The following is a 23,871-nucleotide window of genomic DNA, read 5'->3' as shown; positions in this document are numbered from 1 at the left end:
AGCAATTTAAAACAATTATTAGATACTAATTTACTCTATTATTTAGACTCACAATTAATTTGAGCAGAAACTTCAGATTTTAATTCAACTACAAAAATTCTTAAATAGATAAATGCAATATCTCAAGGGGAGTAGAATTCACTAAATATTAAGATCTAAGAATGTAGATTCCACTTATGACACAAAAGATCTAAAATGAATTAATTCAACACTTGTTACTGCTCTTGTTTAACCAAGGATTCATTTCCATTTCTCAATGAATAAAAATAACTATAAACCTGCTATTGGTGATCAAGCAACAACAAGTAATCCAACATACACAAGTAGATAAGTTAATACAAGACATAACAAGAATGAATAACAATCACTTCATATCATTTGGCCATAAGTTTCATCTACTCCCTAGATAAAGAAAATTAGCTACTCATGAATGATAAAACACTCATAACTTCATTAATGTAAATCATCATGAATTACAAATACAAACAGAGTAAAGAAAGTCTTAGCCAAGATATGGTGAAGCCTTCCAAAAATCTCCTTTGTCTTGAACTTAGATGATTACAAGATGAAACCTCAATTGTCCCTTGCAAGTACCTAGCTAGAGAGACTATGTTTTTCTGTCAGAAACTAAGCTACGAATGGTTTTTTTTTTCTCCCCATATCTCTGCATAAAAAACACTCAAATGCTCCATTTTTCCAAGTCAAATTCTATCCTTTGATTCCCAAATCTCCACTTTGTTAGCATAGTCAAAAACCAATATTTTTGACTTGAAAATAAGCCACTTTTCTTGCCCTTTTGTCTTCTGAAGCATGTGCACCGAATTCCCTTGCATCTTATAGCTGGAAAGTGGTATGAACACAAGAGAATTGGCTGAGTCAAATTGCAGAATTTCGGCTATAAAACGCGCCTACACAAAACGCGGTTACAAGTCACGTTTTGTGTACTCGCGTATTCACTTTGGCCTTACTTCATCTGCGATTTTCTCTATCATAAAGGCCGAACTAGCTTTTGTGCAAAACACAAAAGTTGTAGCCCTTTGAGTTAGCTTTCCAATGCTTCAAGAATCATCCAAATCGGAGCTTTGTAGCCTGAGATATGATCGAAATACTGTCACCTGTTCAAACCTCTGTTTTAACTTCCGACCACAGGGTGCAGCTTCTGTATTCCAACGTTTTGCCCATGAAGATGGCAGAAATGGATTTCGATGTCTTCATACGAATTGTAGGTCTCTTTCTTAGCTTTAAAATGGTATAAACATCACCTCAATCCGATAAGTGTAGCTCCAGATATGGTCAAAATACTGAAAAGTGTCAAAACTGACTTGTATTGCATTTCCTCACTTGAACGTTTTTCACTTCATTCTTCTTGTTGCCACTTAAATTCATCACCAAATCTCTATTTTTCACCTCAATTGACCTCCTTTGGTGATTGATTCATTATTCCTGCATAAAAATGAAGTTTTTACTATTAAAATCAATAGAAATGCAATATTATCCACTTTTACCAAAAATATATAATTTTACCAAAAACCTCTTTATTTTAATTATAAAACTAAATAATCAACTCAAAATTAACTAATAAAATGCACTTAAAAATACGTAAAATAAACTCTTATCAAATACCCCCACACTTGAATCATTGCTTGTCCTCAAGCAATATAAAATTCCAACCATCAATGATCCAAAAAATTTAAAATAAACATATGTAGTATTTCAACTCCATTTCCTTGAATCAAGGTAAATAACCCTTATGTGATCTTTCCATTAAGTTCAAGTACTCATAATATCAAGCAAAGAAGAGCCAAGTATACCATAATTTTACCAATTCAACTCAACTTCTTATTTTTATCCAATTTCGCAAGCAAGCAACTCCTATAGTCAATAAAGATACTAACTAATCTCATGATCAACTTCTTATTTTTCTTAAAGAGGGATTTAATTTACTTCTTTTTTTTTTTATATATATATATATATATATATATATATTTTAAGGATTAAATATTACTTAAGTTGTGAAAAATGCCTTTTGACGCGAAGATCAACATTTTTAGATGCAGATCCCCGGTTACTCAACATTTCACATACTCAAGTTGCTTTGCATACTCTTAATTCAAGTACCTTTTTACGCGAATGTCGACATTTGTAGATGCCAACCCCCGGTTACTCGGTACGAGAATCATTGGAGTAGAATAACCATTTTTTTTTTTTTTTTTTAACAATATATAATAAAATTCCCTCTAAGAGTAATCATGAGAAGAGTATGACACTTATTAACCATATTAATTTCTTATCTTATAAAATTAGATAAAAAGAAGAATTTTCATCAAATATACAAAATGTAGGCATAATTTTCTCCACTTTACTAGATATACTTTCCTATAGATGTAAAAATTATAATCACATAAAAATCATTTCCAAATTTCATGAGAAAAGAAGTATCAAAACCGCATATATTTATTTCAAAAGGATAAGTGACAAAATTTTATTTATTTATTATAGTTAATAACATATATATGTATAAGGTTTTGGAAAAATTTTGACAGAGTCTCCCCTTAAAAGTGGACTAAATCTCCCTGCCAGCAACCACAAGAAACACCATTTAAGCACAAGAATTATATCAAACACAACTAAAATCACAAGTACCACACATTTCTTCCCCCACACTTAGAATACACATTGTCCTCAATGTGTAGGGAAAGAAAAGAAAAGAAACAAAAGAAAGGAACAAGTGACTCCCCAAGTGAGATGACTGCAGTCCAGTGAAGCCTTGAATCATGAGTCATCGACCGCTCAACCATCCACAGTCAACGATCTACTAGTTACTGCCACAAGTTCCAATATTCAAAATAAGGAATGTAAGTTAACATTTTTCAAACAAAAGATAAAAATAACAAGCAAACAAAAGAAAAGCCAGCCAAAGGGCAGCCTCAATCATCCTCTTCATCGTCATCTTCATCATCATCGATGGGAGGTGGGCGTGTGCCTAAATGATCTTCAATTCGGTCCAGGCGAGTATCCATTCTGGCTAAATGATGGTCGATGTCGTCCAAGCGACCGAAAAGCCGCTGCCAGTTGGTCTGTGGCGGAGGAGGAGGTGGTGCTGCAGTAGATGGTCCAGCTCCATCGCGACCATGTCTAGCCTTTTGTCTCCGCTCCTGAACAGGGCGTGGAATGTCTCCCGTGCCAATACCAAGGCGGCGAAGAGTAGTGATAGTCATCTCAGCACGTGGTGGAACATACTCCCGCCGCATGCCTTCCAAGGGAACTTCAAAACGGGGGAAGATTAAAGTCAGTAGACGAGGAAATGAAAGTTTGAAAGAAGTTGTCTTACGCCTCGCCGTAGACCTAATGTGGCTGATGATGATGTTCGGCAATGAAATTCGAGCATACGGGGAAGTTCGGTTGTGGAACATGTAATCAAGGAAGTAAATATCGCTCTTGCGAACCTCCGTGTGCCCCGTCTTCTTTGGGATGACATTGTGAGCCATCATGTAAATGATAAGCCGATGACGAGGTTCGAATACATTTGCCAATATAGTCTCCTTTCTGGTAGAGCGAAAAGGTTGGTACTCGAGACCAAACCTAGCCATGGCCAATGATGGATCCCACCTCCTATTCGGGGGAACAAACTCCTTCTTCAAGTCTACTGGACGTCCGTCATCCATACACCCCAAAATAGCAGCCAAATCTTGCCGTGACAAGGTGATTCGTCTTCCACGCACCCAGGACTCAATTATTTCTCCACTATGGCGCGCCTTACTTTCAATGTTGGCGTAAAACTCGCGCACCAGGTCTGGGTAGTAATGGTTTGGAAGGGTGAGAATCGGAGCCCATCCTAGCTGAGCAAAAGCTTCTGAGATGTTGTACATCATCTCAACTGGTGGACTGACGTGCATCTCAAATAAAAACTCCAAATTAGCACGCGCCTCATGCCACTCCTGATTCCTGCGAGTGTTGAACCTAGCACTGTCAAATACCGATCTTCCCGCTCCACGGGAGGTGCCCTCACCAGGTCGACGGTTAATTGGTGGAGGAGAAGGTGAATTCTCCTCTTCAGTCACCTCCATCTCTTCATTAACCTCCCTCTCCTCACTACTAGAGGATGAAAGTACCGCTCTTCTTCCTCTTGGCATAGTACCTAAAAAATATTTCAATTATTCACATGTACTACAACTCATTTTTTTGGCAACAAAAGTTCAGCATTAATCCAAATAACCTCAAATACAATTGCTTAAGTTCTAATCATTCAATGATCGTACAAGACATATTTTCTGCCTAAAGTTGCCCAAAATCACCAAATTACACAAGATATGTATCAATTATAATTCAATTAGTGAAAATAGGAGCAATTATGATTATAACTATTTAGAATTAACAATAATAATATGCTTTTAGCTATAATCATGTTTAGGCAAAAATTAAACTAACTAACTCACCAAATCAACCAAATTACTCACTATACACAATGCACATGCTTAAACATCATCAACTAACCCTTTTTAACCATAATTTAACATCACCAATGGCTCAAAAACATCCTAGTTCCTTTTTCCAATTTCATCTAAATATAGCAATTGTGAATTTTAAAGTACTTGAAAACCAATAAATTGCTACATTTAAACATTTAAACATGCTTAAACAATCATAATAATCATGAATAAAATCAAAAATAGCCATGAACCTCATCAAATTTTCGAAATTAAAAGATGTCAGATAGCTCAGGATAAAAAATATGAACTTCTAAAATCAAAAGATTTGATGAAGAAACTTACCTCAATCACGTAGAAGGATGTTTGGTGATGCTAAAAATGCAAAAAGCCCTATGAAACAACCTCCAATTGACCTCCAATTGAAGAAATTGGAGTTTAAGAACCCTAACCTTCAATGCTTCAAAAACCTGATTTTAAGTGTTTTTCTTGAATTTTAATCGGTTAAAAAGGTTGTATGAAGCTCAAAAGGTGTTGGGGTGATGATTTCTAGCAAGATTATGGAGTAAAAATGAAGATTTGTGAGGTGGGTAGAAGAGAAGAAGAAAAACGCGGCTGAAAAATTAAAAAGAGAGGAAGAAAAAATGAAGCTGAAATCGCGTTTCTGAAGGCTATATTCAGACACACAAAACGCGACTCAAAACGCGCCTTCAACTCGCGTTTCTAAAATCGCGTTTTCTTCCCAAATCTTGCAGCACTTAAAACGCGACTGTGTTTGAAAACGCGACTTAGAGTCGCGTTTCATAAGTCGCGTTTTTGAGTCTTGATCCAGGCTTGAAAACGCGATTTCCATTAAAACGCGACTTTGGGTCGCGTTTTGAAGGCGCGTTTTCTTTTCTGCAGTTGCAGAATTGAAAACGCGATTCTGAGAAACGCGACTTGTAGTCGCGTTTTCTTTGAAAACGCGTTTTCTGCTTCGATTTTTAGCAGAATTTCAACTTTTGAAAAATTACAAAAGGTACCCCAATGACTCAAAATGCACCATAGATCATTTGTTTGCCAATTTTAATGACTGGAACAAATGTAAAACATTAAAAACATGCATTTTACCCCTTTATAATGAATCAAAAACACCTTTAATGCAAATCGAGGGGTTGAGTTGCTTGATCAAAGTTTGCCCTTTTCACCTCAAATGGTCATTCTTGCTTCCATTTGCCAACCCTATCACACAAAAACAACAAATTAACTAAAACACTTATTCAAACCACAAAATCACACCAATTTAACACATATAACATAAACATTGGGTTGCCTCCCAATTAGCGCTTTTATTTATAGTCGTTGGCTCGACTCACACATTCAGTTTCTTAATTTGAAGAAGAGTCGCCCAAAAGACATATGAGTCCTTTGGGTACGATTTCACCTGCCAAGTAGGGTTTCACTCGTTGTCCATTGACCTTAAACCTTTCATTTCTTGAATTTGCCAATTCAACCGCTCCATAGGGAAATACTTGAGTGACTTCAAAAGGTCCAGACCACCTTGACTTTAATTTTCCTGGAAATAACCTCAGGCGTGAATTGAATAAAAGCACTTTTTGCCCTACCTGAAATTGTTTAGGAATAATGTGCTTGTCATGCCAATATTTGATCTTTTCTTTGTAAATTTTGGCATTTTCATATGCATGTAACCGGTGTTCCTCCAATTCACTCAGCTCAAGTAATCTCCTTCCACCTGCAAGATTAAAATCTATATTAATTGCTTTAATAGCCCAATAAGCTTTATGTTCAATCTCTACAGGTAAGTGACAAGCTTTTCCATAGACTAAACGATACGGCGACATCCCTAAAGGAGTCTTAAATGCCGTTCGGTAAGCCCATAGTGTGTCATCTAGCTTTGTAGCCCAATCCTTGCGTGATTTATTCACAGTTTTTTCCAAAATGAGCTTTATCTCACGATTAGCTAGCTCCGCTTGTCCATTGGCTTGAGGATGGTACGGGAGTGATGTCTTGTGCCTACAGCCATATTTAAACAATAAGGAATCCAGTTGTTTGTTACAAAAATGTTTTCCTTCATCACTTATTATGGCCTTAGGTATACCAAACCTGCAAAAAATGTTCTTTTTAAGAAACCTAAGTACAACCTTAGAGTCATTAGTGGGTGAAGCGACTGCTTCTACCCATTTAGAAACATAATCCACTGCTACTAAGATGTACTTATTATTAAAAGAACTTGGAAATGGTCCCATAAAGTCTATACCCCATATATCAAATAATTCAACTTCTAAAAAGGTAGTTAGGGGCATTTCATTCTTTCGAGATATATTTCCAGTTCTTTGGCATGCATCACAATTTTTAACATATTCCCGAACGTCTCGATACATGGTTGGCCAATAAAACCCTGATTGCCATACCTTTGCTGCAGTCTTTGAAGTGCTAAAATGACCACCTGTTTCAAGATTATGACAATGATATAAAATATTACGTACCTCATTTTCTGGAATACATCTTCGTACCATACCATCGGCACAATGTTTGTACAGCAATGGTTCCTCCCAAAAGTAACTCTTCACATCATGCAAAAATTTCTTCCTTTGATGATAATTAAGCCCTTTTTGAATTTCCCCACTTACCAAATAATTAGCGAAATCTGCATACCATGGAGAGTTGCTAAGTGCTAGGACAAACTCATCCGGAAAATTCTCTTGGATCGGAACTTGATCTTTGACTGGGATATATTCCAAACGTGATAGATGATCTGCAACTAAATTCTCCGATCCCTTTTTGTCTTTTATCTCCACATCAAATTCCTGCAATAAAAGAATCCACCGAATTAGTCTTGGTTTTGCATCTTTTTTACGTAACAAATATTTAAGAGCCGCATGGTCCGTATATATAATAACTTTAGATCCTACTAAATAAGATCTAAATTTATCCAAAGCAAATATCACTGCCAATAGCTCTTTTTCTGTAGTTGCGTAATTGAGTTGTGCCTCGTTTAGCAACTTGCTAGCATAGTAAATGACGTGCAACCGTCCTTCTTTCTTTTGTCCCAAAACTGCTCCAACCGCATAATCACTTGCATCACACATCAATTCAAATGGTAGTGACCAATCGGGCGAAGTTATAATTGGGGCTGAAATCAATTCCTTCTTCAACCTTTCAAATGCAACCAAACAATTGTCATCAAATTGAAAAGGGGTATCTTTACATAATAAATCACATAATGGTTTTACTATTCTAGAAAAATCTTTAATAAAACGTCTATAAAAACCAGCATGTCCTAAAAAACTTCTTATCCCCTTGACATTGCTTGGGGGTGGCAATTTTTCGATGACTTCTATTTTGGCTTGATCCACCTCAATTCCCTTGGAGGAAATCTTGTGTCCTAAGACAATTCCTTCTTTTACCATAAAATGGCATTTCTCCCAATTCAGTACAAGATTTGTTTCCTCGCATCTCTGCAAAATCAATTCCAAATTATGAAGACAATGGTCAAAAGATGAACCATACACAGAAAAATCATCCATAAATATCTCCATAATTTTTTCAATATAATCCGAAAAAATAGCCATCATGCATCGTTGAAAAGTTGCAGGAGCATTGCATAAACCAAATGGCATTCTTCTAAAGGCAAAAGTGCCATAAGGACATGTAAATGTGGTCTTTTCTTGATCCTCTGGAGCTATAGCTATTTGGTTATATCCTGAAAAACCATCAAGAAAACAGTAAAATTCATATCCAGCTATTCGCTCCAATAATTGATCAAGAAATGGTAAGGGAAAATGATCTTTTCTTGTTACCGTATTTAACTTACGATAATCAATACACACTCTCCACCCTACCACAAGTCTAGATGGAATTAATTCATCATTTTTACCCATGATTGTAGTCATTCCACCTTTCTTTGGTACCACATGAATTGGACTAATCCAAACACTATCTGAGATAGGAAAAACTATACCTGCGTCAAGCCACTTAAGAATTTCATTTCTTACCACCTCTTTCATATTTGGATTGAGTCTTCTTTGTGTTTCCACCACTGGTTTGCAATCATTCTCCAATAAAATTCGATGCATGCATATAGAAGGACTTATACCTTTAATGTCTGAAATTGTCCATCCAATTGCCTTCTTACGCCTCCTTAGAACTCTTAGCAATTTAGTACACTGCTCATCATCAAGGTCAGCACTAACAATTACAGGTAAAGTGCTATTCTCTCCAAGAAATTCATACCTTAGATGAGTTGGAAGTGGCTTAAGCTCTAACCTTGGAGGTTCAATTTCTGAAGGTTGTGAAAACCCTTTTCCTTGGCCAAGACTCTCGTATACATTACCCCGTTTATAAGGTGCTTGAAAATTCAAATACTTGACCAATTCTTCAATTTCTTCAGAATCTCCATCTTGCATACCTGAACTCATTAAACAATACTCAAGAGGATCGAAGTCAAAATTGACTTGGCTCAGCTCTTGAGTTAGTTTTTCAATTGTGCCGATAGAATATGCATGATCGGTAAAAGAAGGGTATTTTTCCATTTCATGCAAATTAAACTCTACCTCTTCTTCACCTATTTGAAACTTGAGTTTGCCATTTTTAACATCAATAATAGTACCTGCAGTAGCTAAAAACGGTCTACCAAGAATAATTGGCATAGATACATCCTCTTCCATATCTAACACCACAAAATCCACTGGAATGATAAATTTTTGAACTTTTATCAATACATTTTCCAACACTCCTAATGGATGTCTAATAGACCTGTCCGCTAACTGCAAGGTAATATTAGTTCGTTTAAGTTCATGCAAACCTAGTTGTCTAGCCACCGTTAAAGGAATCAATGATACACTAGCACCAAGATCACATAATGCTTTAGAAAAATTAATACTACCTATGGTGCAAGGTATAGAGAAACTTCCTGGATCCTTCAATTTCGGTGGTAGTTTATTTTGTATAATTGCACTACACTCCTCCGTTAATGCTATTGTCTCGCAGTCTTCCAACTTCCTCTTTCGTGTCATGATTTCTTTGAGAAATTTCGCATAAGATGGAATCTGCAATATAGCATCAGCAAAAGGAATGTTAATGTGCAATTGTTTGAACATTTTAACAAATTTTTCAAAATCTTTATCAAACTTATTCTGTTTTAATCTTTGAGGAAATGGAACCGCAGGAGGTATTGGAATGTTAGTGGAAGATGATGGCTGTGTTTCTCTTGGATTCTGCCGACTATTTCCCTCCATAGTTGCCTCTTGGTTCCTCTGTTTTTCAGCATTTTCTTCACTCTCATCCTTCTTACCTCCGCTCACTGGAGGATCTTCCAATTGTTTACCACTACGAAGAGTAATGGCCTTAACATGTTCTTTAGGATTGACCTCAGTTTTGCTAGGTAATTCCCCTTGATTTCGATTATTCAAGGAACTAGCAATTTGGCCAATTTGAACCTCTACATTTCTGTACATGGTAGTGAGTTGATCCAATCTCCCTTCTACTCGTTCAAATCTGTCCGAGGTAACTTTAGCCAGTTTTTCCACCGCAATCTCCCAACCAGGTTTAGTTTCGGCTTGTGGTTGCCTTGATTGGAACCCTGGTGGGTTTGCTGGTCTGGATTGATTTCCTTGGTCCTTCCATCCAAAGTTTGGATGATTTCTCCACCCCGGATTGTAAGTATTCGAGTAGGGATTATTTTGAGCATTTCTGTTGTAATTATTGACAAATTGTACCTGCTCAGAATCAACGCACTCATTAGTATCATGTTCACCTCCACATAAAGAGCAACAAGCTATATGAGCATTAGATGCACTAGGGCCAACTCCACCTTGTCTACTTAATAGCTTCATCACATTATTCATTTGAGCACTCAGCATATTGAGAGTGTCCATTTCTATCATACCTGCATGACGTCTTGTATTACCTCTCTCATTGGCCCATTGGTAGTTATTTGCTGCCATTTCTTCTATCAAATTATGAGCTTCTTGGGGTGATTTACCCATTAAAGCTCCACCTGCGGCTGCATCAATCATAGTTTTAGTGGAGAAAGATAAACCATTATAAAAGGTTTGTATAATCAGCCATTCGGGTAGTCCATGGTGTGGACATTTCCGTAACAAATCTCTAAACCTTTCCCATGTTTCATATAATGATTCTCCTTCCATTTGACTAAAACCAGTGATATCCATTCTTAGCTTAGCAGTCTTACCGGGTGGAAAATACTTATTCAAAAATGCCCTTGATAAATCATCCCATGTGGTAAAAGTGTTAGGAGCATGAGAATGTAGCCAAAGTTTGGCCTTATCTCTCAATGAAAATGGGAACAATCTTAGCCGTATAGCCTCATCACTAACTCCATTCATTTTAATTGTATCACAAATTTCCAAAAATGTAGTTAAGTGTGAATTAGGATCTTCTACTGCATTACCTGCAAATTGAGATTGTTGAACCATTTGGATCAGTGATGGTTTAATCTCAAAGTTGTTAGCATTTACAGTAGGCCTTACTATACTTGTTTGAGATCCTTGTGTTCCCGGTAGAGCAAAATCTCGTAGAACTCGCCTATTTGCTTCATTTTCGGCCATCTCTTCTTCAAATGGTAGTTCTATCAAAATTTCCTCTATCGGTTGCCAAATCTCTTGTTCCTCTTGCTGTTGTGTGTGCCTCCTTTGTCTACGTAGTGTCCTCTCAATTTCTGGATCGACAGGTACGACTTCTCGAGACTCCCGGTGCATACACTACAAACAGAAATAAGGGATATTATGCAACTTCAATTGTCAAAAACTGATTACAAAATAAGATTAAATATAAAAAAAATAATACTGTCTAAATTAATAAAGATGATTAGGCTCTAATATTGCCGCTCCCCGGCAACGGCGCCAAAAACTTGACGGGAATTTTTTTTATCAATGCAAGTTTAATTCCGAATTTACACCCGTTGGACTGCAAGTATACAGGTCGCAATTGTAGTACGAGATGTGTATCGGGTCGATCCCACGAGGAGCAATTTAAAACAATTATTAGATACTAATTTACTCTATTATTTAGACTCACAATTAATTTGAGCAGAAACTTCAGATTTTAATTCAACTACAAAAATTCTTAAATAGATAAATGCAATATCTCAAGGGGAGTAGAATTCACTAAATATTAAGATCTAGGGATGTAGATTCCACTTATGACACAAAAGATCTAAAATGAATTAATTCAACACTTGTTACTGCTCTTGTTTAACCAAGGATTCATTTCCAGAAATACCAAAATCACATTCTCATGATAATAATGGGTTAAAACAGATTAGTTTGTCCTAATCTCTTGGTAAATACTAAATCTGTTCTTATTCACACATGAAATGCAGATTTCATCCACTTGAACGTATTTCTATTCTCATGAATATACAACTCAAGTTCTACTTGTGTCATTCCATTATTTTTACCATTTCTCAATGAATAAAAATAACTATAAACCTGCTATTGGTGATCAAGCAACAACAAGTAATCCAACATACACAAGTAGATAAGTTAATACAAGACATAACAAGAATGAATAACAATCACTTCATATCATTTGGCCATAAGTTTCATCTACTCCCTAGATAAAGAAAATTAGCTACTCATGAATGATAAAACACTCATAACTTCATTAATGTAAATCATCATGAATTACAAATACAAACAGAGTAAAGAAAGTCTTAGCCAAGATATGGTGAAGCCTTCCAAAAATCTCCTTTGTCTTGAACTTAGATGATTACAAGATGAAACCTCAATTGTCCCTTGCAAGTACCTAGCTAGAGAGACTATGTTTTTCTGTCAGAAACTAAGCTACGAATGGTTTTTTTTTTTCTCCCCATATCTCTGCATAAAAAACACTCAAATGCTCCATTTTTCCAAGTCAAATTCTATCCTTTGATTCCCAAATCTCCACTTTGTTAGCATAGTCAAAAACCAATATTTTTGACTTGAAAATAAGCCACTTTTCTTGCCCTTTTGTCTTCTGAAGCATGTGCACCGAATTCCCTTGCATCTTATAGCTGGAAAGTGGTATGAACACAAGAGAATTGGCTGAGTCAAATTGCAGAATTTCGGCTATAAAACGCGCCTACACAAAACGCGGTTACAAGTCACGTTTTGTGTACTCGCGTATTCACTTTGGCCTTACTTCATCTGCGATTTTCTCTATCATAAAGGCCGAACTAGCTTTTGTGCAAAACACAAAAGTTGTAGCCCTTTGAGTTAGCTTTCCAATGCTTTAAGAATCATCCAAATCGGAGCTTTGTAGCCTGAGATATGATCGAAATACTGTCACCTGTTCAAACCTCTGTTTTAACTTCCGACCACAGGGTGCAGCTTCTGTATTCCAACGTTTTGCCCATGAAGATGGCAGAAATGGATTTCGATGTCTTCATACGAATTGTAGGTATCTTTCTTAGCTTTAAAATGGTATAAACATCACCTCAATCCGATAAGTGTAGCTCCAGATATGGTCAAAATACTGAAAAGTGTCAAAACTGACTTGTATTGCATTTCCTCACTTGAACGTTTTTCACTTCATTCTTCTTGTTGCCACTTAAATTCATCACCAAATCTCTATTTTTCACCTCAATTGACCTCCTTTGGTGATTGATTCATTATTCCTGCATAAAAATGAAGTTTTTACTATTAAAATCAATAGAAATGCAATATTATCCACTTTTACCAAAAATATATAATTTTACCAAAAACCTCTTTATTTTAATTATAAAACTAAATAATCAACTCAAAATTAACTAATAAAATGCACTTAAAAATACGTAAAATAAACTCTTATCAATTTATGGCATGCAAAATTCTACAATCTCTTTTGAATATCATACCCATGATTCTAATCCAATAAAATCTTATCACATTATTCAATAATTTAAACTCTTAAAATCATTTAAGTGCTAATATCTCTTTTTATACATCAACGGTGAATTAATATATAACAATATACTGTAGAACTCCTCCTCTCTTATAATCACAAATTAAAGAAAAGTTTGTTGGTTTTAGAATAATTTGACAAGTGTTACAATCCTCATGATGACCTTTTGTTGTTTTCCTACATTGCAAATTTACCAGCATGGACACATATCTTGTGACTTGGGCTAAACTTTACTGTAACGGACATCTTATAAGGAAACAATTGCCAAATTCAAGAAAAAAAAATATGGTTTTACTGAAATTTGACCAACATCGGATGCTTCATTTGTAGGTCATTATTGTTCGGTTACAACTTTTGGTGGACAGAGATTTCTAAAGTTTCTGCACAGATAAGGATTTTAATGTTGGATATGTAACCTTATATGCCTGTTTATGCAAATTAGATATGATTAAATTATGCGTATATCCTTACTACACGAGGCAAAGGAACGTGAAATATAATTGATGCTAAATTTCCTTTCTTGGACTAGACAGTGAGCCAGGTGACATGTTATTTTCGCTACTATTTTCTGTCCAATCGTGGAATTCTCCAATTTGGGTTTTGGTATATGAACATGTATGATCTGCTTTCTTTTTAAAATTTGGATTTGGATAGGAAAGACAGGGTAATATGTGAAACAAAATAACCGGCTATTGATAGGTTGCAATAACATATCTGACTTTTGGAACATGTTTTGATTTACCAATAGTGCATACCAATTTTGTTCATTTAAATCAATGTTGAAGTGATTTGAAAATTGTATGTGTATATAGAAAATCCTAAGAAAGTCTAATGGCCGCAAATGTGAGATGAGTCAGGAGATTAATGACTATTTTGTTTTCTCTGCTGTTTTGTAGGCCCTTTTGAGAAGCTCGAAAGGTTGATACTGTTCCAATCCTTGACAGCTAAAGAATTCCCGAAGACAGCGACCGAACAAGAACAATGGGTCAGCGAAGCAAAGTTTGTACACAAAAATTTCTTTACACATATTGATAATCAAACTAAATAACAAATAAGTAATACAAGGCAAATGTTATGTGAAAATGTCAACACTAAGTGCCTATTGAATCCAATTCTAAAAGAAAATAATAAAATTGAAATTGTCTCAACTTGTTGCTTTTTAAAACTTTGTCGTGAATCATCACATTTATTTCCTTCAAAAAGTTGTCCTTTTTCTCGGACTGATTTTTTTACATAATATTTTTTGATCACCTATTTGAAAAGAATAAATTATTAGGAAAATTAAAATCATACAGTAGGATGATAATAAAATTATATATGTTTTAGTTAATTCAATATATTAAATCACGAGTAATTGAAGTACAATTTATTTATTTTAAATCAACTAATCAAATGAACAAGAACAATAATACTTTTAATGTCTCAAAAATATTAAATTAATATACGTAGTGAATTTCTTCTTTTTTTTTTGTACTAACCTTGTGATTTGAGGAAGAGTTTCCTAGATAGAAATACCATCTATCTTAAGTTGTTTGGACATAATTTTATTCCACATAAGGATTTTGTTTAACTGCTATAATTTATCCCACGTAAGGTTGAGGGCTCTGCACAATTGCTCGAGGCAATTCATGTTAGTGATTTAACCATTTCAAGATTGTGTAATGGAGATTAAAAGTTGAAAAAAAATTTCTGAAAATAGGGTAAGACCCACAAGTTAATATTGCACATATATAGATATACTCTGACTATAATCTTGTATTGATGTAGTCATCAACAATTTCAACATCTATGTCCACATCTTTTCAGGCAATTGGAGCTAAAAAATAACGACGTGAATATCTGCTATGACTTCAGTTAAATGCTGCGGAATTGGCTCTAAAATGAAAGTTCATTTTGTGTGTGTGCGCGTGCGCATTTTTTTAAGTTCTTTTATAAAAGAAACTAGCAAATTTTATGTAATAAATGAGCCTGCCAATATGGTAAAGGGTCCAAAAGCTGGTGGAGAATATCTCTACTAAAGGTGTTAACAACAACCCAATTATATTGTTCCTTCAAACCGACCCACTAATAAGTGGACTTGGGCATGCGATGAATTTTGAATGAGTTTAAATGAATATCCAATTAAACCCATTTAATTAATGGGTAATGGGTTGATTTGGTTCATCAATTTATATATATTTAAACTTAATTATACATTTAAACTTAATTTTTAATGATGTTAAGCAAATAAATTTGAATTTCCTACCAATCTAATAATAATAAAATGTCGTTATTTCTTGTCAAACAACATATCAAAAAATTTTAAAAAGTAAAATTTTTAGTGAGTCATAAATAGGTAATTGGATGTACCTGTACTCATTTTTTAAATGGGTATAAATGGGTTGATTCATTTTGATTCATTTATTAAATAAGTATAAATGGATTGATCCAATTACACCTACTACCTAATTATAACCCATCCAAACTTGTCCTAATTACCCATTTTGACACGTCTAACCTCCACACATATTTGAAATAGAGAAGGCGTATTTGTATTTTAATTTAGAAAAGGAGTTTTTAGCCAACAAGTCAGCAACATTATTGTGTATCCTAGGTACAGGTTTGGGGCAAGTACAGTTGGAAAATTTGTACGATTGTTGTACTATTTACATGATATGATGTACATTGACACATCTTTGTTGTATCGATTAATTTTTTTTGTATCCATAAATTTTGTTCGTGTATGCCAACTTAATGCACGAGTGTAACTACTTTTGTAAGTGTATATCATATCACGAAAAAAAAAAAAATACTGGCGTTTGAATGTTCTGCTTTATTGGCAGAATGATGCTCCGATGAAATAATAAAATATTGCCACGGTCTCTTATCCAATTTTTTGTTTTTTGCAAAATCTTAGTGCAGCAAGATACAATAGTACACTCTAAAGCCAACAAAACAACAAGACAGAGGTAAAAGTTTTTGTTTCGTTGTTCATACAACAAAACAGGATACAATACTTTTTACTTACACAAGAAGAAATGGTACACAACGATTAACGGGTAATGCCATCCCGAGAATTTTCGTGATAAGAAAGTGTATTAGCTAGCAGGTTTGAAAAATGATAGCCTAGTCCTTTTCATTTCTTTTAAGAGATAAAAGTCTTAGCAACAAAATCGAGATTTGAGAGCTGGAGGTGATGAAAAAAGTCTTGCTATATATATTTAAGATGATTTGATTGAAGTTCTCTAATGTACCTATCCTCCTCCCCCACACAAAAAAAAACCGAAAATTTTAAAAATTTTCATTCCCCCCTCCCCTACACTTAACTTTTGCCTTAAGAAAACTATTAAATTCTCTAAATATTTTTAGACAGTTATTAAATTAGTTGATAGAAAATATTTAATTTCCTATCAACATTTATAACTAATTGAATATTCTATATGGTACTTTGATATAAAATTTTGCAATATTTTCATACAGACAGTTTTCTGTCTTTTGTGTGTGTATAGGATAGTAAGAAAGAGAAGATAGAAAAATAAGCTATTATATACATTTATCATACTAATGCATATTTAAATTCATTACCGAATATATGACTTTCTTATTATGTATTGTGAACTTGATTTTACTAGTGTTTTGTTAAAATCATCTTGCTAATACAGAACTTGTTAGAAAATTTTGGATTAAAAAAATTCATTAAATTGCGATTAGATGTCAAGTCTGAATCATCAAACAAAAGAAATGGAAAAAATTAAAAGCAAAATTCATAATTTTCAAAATTATACAAGTAAAAAAAATTTTCTACCATTATTAATTCGCCACCCTCCCACCCCCTCGAAATCTTGGCTCCACCACTCTCTTTATCCCACTCACCACTCACCTCCACCAACTCAGAACAAGGTTAGTATGATCATTGATCATCAACCAACCTTCCCGAAGACCCCATGGCAGTAAATTAGTGTATAGTAGCACAGACAGAGGCTCGCTCGCTCACTCTGGAAGATTAATTAATTTAGGATTGTCTGTAATTAATTGAGGTGTGACGTAAATCGCTGTCCTTCCAAATCCTGTCATTGCGGTATAAAAAGGCTTTTAATCCTACCCATTCAAAGCGCCCAACGCTAAGGAACGGTGAAAGTGTCGTTCCTCCTTGATGTTCTGCCGGTTCTTTGGTGATTTTGTGCAGCCTTAAGGATAATTTCGGCAGGAGATTTTCCTTGCTGTCTGCTTCTCTCTTTTGTTTTTTCCCCTCTCCCGTTTTTTTCCCCTCAACCAACCACCAGCCGTTAAGGCTTGGTGGGGGTGGAAGGCAAGGTACCAAATGCTACATTTAAAAGTGGCTTGGTTTCAAAAAATTCAGGCGGGTGTGTAGTACACCCGTTTGATCCGGTGGTGGTTTAATCCTCTCCGAATTATCCCTGTTTGATCCGGTGGTGGTTTAATCCTCTCCGAATTATCCCTATATCTCTTTAAATCCTCCTCCTCTCCTTTAGTGCAGGATAGATTAGATTATACAATAATTATCATCTAAAAAAAAAAATTTAGTATTTTGACCTGTGCTGCATGTGGGTTTTTAATGCCCCCAAGTCACAGTTTATTTTGGTTTTGCCATGATGAGCCACAATTTGCCATGGCTTGAGCCTAATATATAAAAGAAAATGGTGCCTGGTTTTGGACTAATACTACCATTTTTAGCCATCAGAAAAATATAAATTTAGATTAACATTTTAGTATGAGTTCTGCTCTAAATTTCTTCTACATTCCTCACCAAAAAATCTGCTCCAAATTTTGTCTACACTCCTGACCAAATATACATACATATATATATAGGGTCTCTTGAGTGGCCACTTATATAACACTTTTTACACAAATTCACAAAAAAAATTTAGTATAATTTTGTTCCAAATTCAATTGAATATTTTAATACCAATTTTGTTCGAAATTCTTCTACATTACTGGAAAAGGAAAATATGTATGGTGAGCTTTGTCTACATTCCTAACCAACAATAAATAAATAAATAAGGGTCCCTTTAGTGTCCACTTATATAAAACTTTTTGCACAAATTCATTGCTACTACTTTTATGCATCATTTAATTACTTGCGTGAAAAAAAATAAAATTTTAGTATGATTTTGTTCTAAGTTCAATTGAATATTTTAATATCCAATTTTGTTCAAAATTTTCTATATTACTGAAAAAGAAAATGAAGTATGGTGAGCTTTAATTACTTGCGCACGTTTTAAATAGTCAAAAAGTAATAATACTAATAGAAAATTAAACAAACAACATATAAAGTCTTGGTAAAAAATAATGGCGAGCCCTAATTACTTATGCACATTTTAAATAGCCAAAAAATAATAATAGCAATAGATGATTAAACAAACAACATATAAAAGCAAACTTTATTATTTCCTATCTATTTCTCTGAGTCTTAAATGTCTTTTTCCTAACTATTACTTTGTATTAATAAACATAGCGTAAAGAAAAATTTCAGGATAAATTTTGTTCCAAATTTTTCTATATTAGTGACAAATGCTTGCTATTAATGAACATAATCTAATAATCTAACAAAAAAAAAATAGACACATTTTGCTCCAAATTCCTCTATATTAGCGAAAAATTAGAAGCTTCCTTCATTGGACACCTATTTAATGCTCTTTGGATACATTAATTATTACTATTTTTATGCACCATTCATTTATTTCTTCGTTCCTCAAAAAGTAATTATGTTAATTTTTTTTGTGTTAAATGCGCTGAGCACCAATTGTTTCAATGACTTTCAGATAATAGAAAAATAATGTTTAATAGTTGGAAATGGCTATGCATAGAGAATGCAAGGCTGAATTTATTTTTACCCTCTTGCTTCTTTGGAAAGCTTTTTACTTGATAAATTGTGTCCTAATTACTCCTTCCGTTCTATTTTGGTAGTATTTGTTTTAACATAGTTTAAGAAAAGCTGCTTAACTTTGTTAAAAGAGTAAATCCAGTCTACTATTTTCTTAAAATACCATTAAATCAATATCAGAAGTATAACTAATCACCATACCTTTACATTAATTACAATAACAATACTATAAAAATTATACCATTCAAACTATGAGTAAAGTACATTATACTCATTGATAATAAAGTACATTAAATAAATATATTATTAGAGAAATTAAAATTTAATTATATTTTTAATTGAAAAGTGGGTCATAGGTAGGGCTCATGAACGAGCTAATAAATGACCTCCTTAGTAGCGAACATCATTGGTCCGATGCTTCGGGTGAAACCAATTCACTAATAAAAAGCATTTTCTAAGATAAAATTTACTTGATTGGAGTGAGACTATAATTTCGGATGGATAAACAAACTATCAAAGTGGCACTAATGGATTACTTTGTATTGATATTAATAAATGAATGGTGCAATAAAAGATTCCATGAATATAATTTTATTCCCCATATTTTCTATTTATATTAAAAGAAAAAATAAAAGGATCTCTTGATTAGACACTTATTCAATACTTTCTAGACAAATCTACTATTATTGTTTCTGTACATTATTTGTTTATTGCCTAATTTTAATAATATAATAATATCTTTTCTATTGGATATGGTGAACTTCAACTGAATAAACATGATGTGATTAAAAAAATCATCTAATAGATTTTACTCCAAATTTCAAATTTTTTCCCTTTTTCCTTTGAATTTAGTGTTAATTATGCTCCAAATACCTCTCAATTCCTCACAAAAAATAAATCATTTATAATTGAATATACTGAACTCCAATTGAATACAAAGCGCATGATTAAAAAAAATTTATTTTATATATTTTACTTCACATTTCTTTGCATTTCAGATTTTTTCCTTCTCTTGTTTAAATTTAATGAAATATTTTACTACCAATTCCACTCCAAATCCCTTTGTATTTATATTTCTTTGTATTTCAATTTTTTTCCTTTTTTCATTTATGAAATAATTAAAAAGATCCCTTCATTTTTAATGTTCTTTACACACTTTCATCACTACTATTTTTATCCATTATTTATCTATTTCTTCATTTCAATAGCATAACAATAATAATATCTTTTTTTATACTATGTCATCATCTTTAATTTTCAATTATTTTCCATTTTCCCTCTATTTTATTTCTCTCTAGTGTGCTTTTTTCCTCTGTAATTTCTATTAATAAGCATACTGTAGCAGACAATTGCATAATAAATATTTTTTCATTAATAAATATCTCGATAAAACACATTTCTCTTATTATCATAAAACACATGCCTAGAGGTGGCAATTTGTCCCAAGTCCCAATGGGTTACCCATACCTATAGGGACTTTGGGCGGGATGGGTATTAAAATTTGATATTGGGTTTAAAATGAGACAAATCCCAATTGTACCCATTAATTGATGGGAAATTTTGGGAAATACTTGAGTACCCATTGGGCTCAAATAGCAAGGGCTCCGTTTGGATTAATTATTTTTGGGGGGTGTTTTTGAAATACTTTATTGTAGTAGTGTATATGAAAAATTTTTACTATAAATTTTTTTTGAAATATTTGATATACTAATATGGATGGGATGTTTTTTGAGTTATGTATATTACTGCAACATTGTATTTGAAAAATTTATTTTTTGAAAAAATAGTCAATCCAAATGGAGTCTTAGATTCAAAAATTATCTTTAACAATTTTTATAGTCACACCAGCAAATATAATCTAGTAGTATTCCTATTCATTATCCACAAGAATTTCCAGCATTTCAGTCAGTTTAGACCTGTCATTCTTGGAAAATGATGAGGATAAATATTCAACACCCTAAGTATCTTGGCCATCTTGATATATGTTGGAATATAGCTGTATATCTATCTTTTTCTTTATTTGTTAATCCAATTTTTGGCGGGAATCCTGAGTATAAAGCACTTGCATGTTTATTTAATAAAACTAAAAGAAATTTAATAAGTCAAAAATATTAAAATTATATAAAAAATAAAAAATGAATTAAAGGAAAAAAATATGTAGAAAATAGATTTGGGTATTGGGCGGGATCAATCTAAACCCATCCCAAAGTGATCCCGCCCAAGTTAGTCCCAAAACACATATGAGTAAGGTTAGGCCCAAACCCATATGACTCGGTTCCATCTCAAACCCAAGCAAATCCCGCCCATCCCGCCCATTTTGCCACCTCTACACATGCCCAAACAAAAGACAATTAATAAGCCAGCTAGTAATTCTCAAATGCGTCTTTGTGGCTGTGGTGCGGCTGGGGCCGGGGGGTGTGGCATCTAAGGACCACTGAACATGCAATGGGTGTTGATGGCGGAGAGGACTGTGTCACTCCGCACAACTCAGCAATTATCAGCCAGCAGGCCCAGCACGTATAACTACCTTACCTTTCCTTACCGTATATATGTGTATACCACTAGAAAGCAGACAATCTTGATAATGGCATCAAAATGCAACGCCCCTTTCATTTCATTTCCACCCTCCTTCCATGCTAGTACTGCATGCTACCCGGTTGCTATCTCTCTACATACAGTCCTCACACTTTTTTCTACCTAGTTGGCTCCTACAATCTAATTCAACCATTTATTAGCATCAGTTTAGTATATTGCTGCCTACATCCCTTCCCCACTCCCCTACTCTTCCTCTCCCCCACCACCCCAACCCCCCCCCCCCAACCAAAAAAAAAAAAGAAAAAAAATTCCCATTTCCCACATTTATCATTTGGGCTGTGGATTCTTGATCAGATCCACTCATCGCCACTGACTGACTCCTTCATCAGCCATGGCTGAGAAGGTAAGCCAATTCTCTTGCTAGCTTTGTCAACCATCCCTCAAATGTTCGTGATATTGTTTTGCATCTTTTTTTTACCTCTGTTAGTGTTTGCTGAATCTGAAAATTTTAACTGCAAGTCTATGACAGCACATACAACGTGAGATGTGCTTCTCTTTATGGCAAGATCTCTAAGCCACATCTCTCAGCGTAAACTAGTAGTACCATATAATCGTGCATCTTAATTGTACATTTCTTGATTGTTATATATATATATGGATCGAGTTTGATTATTCTGCTCCGATAATATGCAACCATACAGGTCACTGTAATGAGACTCAAGGTTGATCTTCAATGCCCCAGCTGCTACAAGAAGGTCAAGAAAATCCTCTGCAAATTTCCTCGTGAGTCTCTTATAATTATCAATTCCATCTCTGATGGTTTCATTACCAGTATACTAGTAGTTCTTTAGAGCAAGTACAGTTGGTTGGAGGCTATCCACCGTTCCACCGACTATGTACATAGGCATGTGCACCACCATGAGCTACTACAATTTTTTTGCCCCCTGCTCCACGATTATTAGGCGAGTTGGACAACAAAAGTTTGGTAGTGTGGCTTGTGAAACTACTAGTGATCAGATAGTGGGTTTAATTTGTATGGACAAGAATTTGAGTTTTTCTTCTTCTTTTTTTTTTGGGTGATGCTCAATTTTTTTCGGACAAGAGAAATCAGAGACCAGGTATATGATGAGAAGCAAAATCTGGTGACCATCACCGTTGTGTGCTGTAGCCCGGAGAAAATCCGCGACAAATTATGTTGCAAGGGTGGCAAAGTCATTAAGAGCATTGAGATCGTGAAGCCACCCCCACCACCAAAGCCCGAGGCGAAAGAAAAGCCTAAGCCGCCAGAAAAGCCTCCCAAAAAACCAGCTGAAAAGCCGAAGGATCCTGTCGAAAAACCCACAGGTATAGTAGTTGAAAAGCCGAAGGATCCTACACCACCACCACTACTAGCAGCAACGGTTCCAACTGAACCGTACTCGCACCTGTCAGTTCCAGCGGGGTTCTGCTGTGTCCCATGTTCAGAAGGGTACAGGGGGGGACCATGCTACTATGGGTACGGGCAGCCTGTGCCGCCGCCACCCTATTATTATAGCTATGGTTATGGGTATGGGAAGGGGTACCCGTACAGCCGCTGCGATTATTTCAGTGAGGAGAACACTGGAAATTGTACGATTATATGAGTGGAGCGGAGAATTTGATGGGGTGCCTCTAGTGTGATTCTATGGTAGTATGTATGTAGTCAGGGCGACCTATACAAGGAAGAAGAAAATAATACTAATGAACGTGCAACAATGGATGCTTCGGTGAATGTATTTTCGGAAAGAGACATTGGTATGATGAGAGCGTTTTGACGAATTGAATAGGATCTGGTTCGGATGGTTGATTGTAGCAACGTCCTCCAAATTATGAACGGACCCCATGTAATAATAAAATGTTTTTAAGTTTGGTCAACAATAAAAGAACAACGGTAGTATGATCATTGATCATCAGCCAAACTTCCCGAAGACCCCATGGCAGTAAACTAGTATATAGTGGCACAGACAGAGGCTCGCTCGCTCGCTCGCTCTAGAGTATTAATTACTATTGGATTGGTCTGGTTGTCTGTAATAAATTGTCAGCGGTCCAGGCTGTCGTCCATTATTATTACAAAATAATTGAGGTGCGACGTTATTAAAATGTTTTCTAGACAAATCTACTGTTATTGTTTGTGTACATTATTTGTTTATTACTTAATTTTAATAGTATAATAATAATAATATT

At 34.6% G+C, this 23,871-nt stretch overlaps 2 protein-coding genes and 1 non-coding gene across 3 annotated transcripts; 2 read left to right on the top strand and 1 right to left on the bottom strand.

Annotated features, from left to right (window-relative positions):
- Nucleotides 1-5,794: 5,794 nt before the first annotated feature.
- LOC140038342 (uncharacterized) lies at nucleotides 5,795-10,303 on the bottom strand. The gene is made up of 4 exons (XM_072083674.1): nucleotides 9,590-10,303; nucleotides 7,661-9,475; nucleotides 6,839-6,873; nucleotides 5,795-6,440 (listed from the first exon to the last, which is right to left on the bottom strand). The coding sequence occupies exons 1-4, from the start codon at nucleotides 10,301-10,303 to the stop codon at nucleotides 5,795-5,797; spliced, it is 3,210 nt and encodes a 1,069-aa protein (XP_071939775.1).
- Nucleotides 10,304-10,502: 199 nt separating this feature from the next.
- Nucleotides 10,503-10,609, top strand: LOC113743799 (small nucleolar RNA R71). Its single transcript, XR_003461209.1, has one exon. It is a non-coding gene; the product is annotated as a small nucleolar RNA R71 (small nucleolar RNA).
- Nucleotides 10,610-21,688: 11,079 nt separating this feature from the next.
- LOC113736306 (uncharacterized) lies at nucleotides 21,689-23,802 on the top strand. The gene is made up of 3 exons (XM_027263206.2): nucleotides 21,689-22,072; nucleotides 22,371-22,452; nucleotides 22,774-23,802. Exons 1-3 carry the CDS (start codon nucleotides 22,061-22,063, stop codon nucleotides 23,289-23,291), a joined length of 612 nt encoding a protein of 203 aa, XP_027119007.1. The 5' UTR covers nucleotides 21,689-22,060; the 3' UTR covers nucleotides 23,292-23,802.
- The last annotated feature ends 69 nt before the right edge of the window (nucleotides 23,803-23,871 follow it).

This window comes from Coffea arabica, chromosome 3e (assembly GCF_036785885.1).
Source record: "Coffea arabica cultivar ET-39 chromosome 3e, Coffea Arabica ET-39 HiFi, whole genome shotgun sequence".
Taxonomy (NCBI): domain Eukaryota; kingdom Viridiplantae; phylum Streptophyta; class Magnoliopsida; order Gentianales; family Rubiaceae; genus Coffea; species Coffea arabica.
Note: the sequence above shows the minus strand (reverse complement) of the source record. Positions and strands in the feature narration are given on the sequence as shown.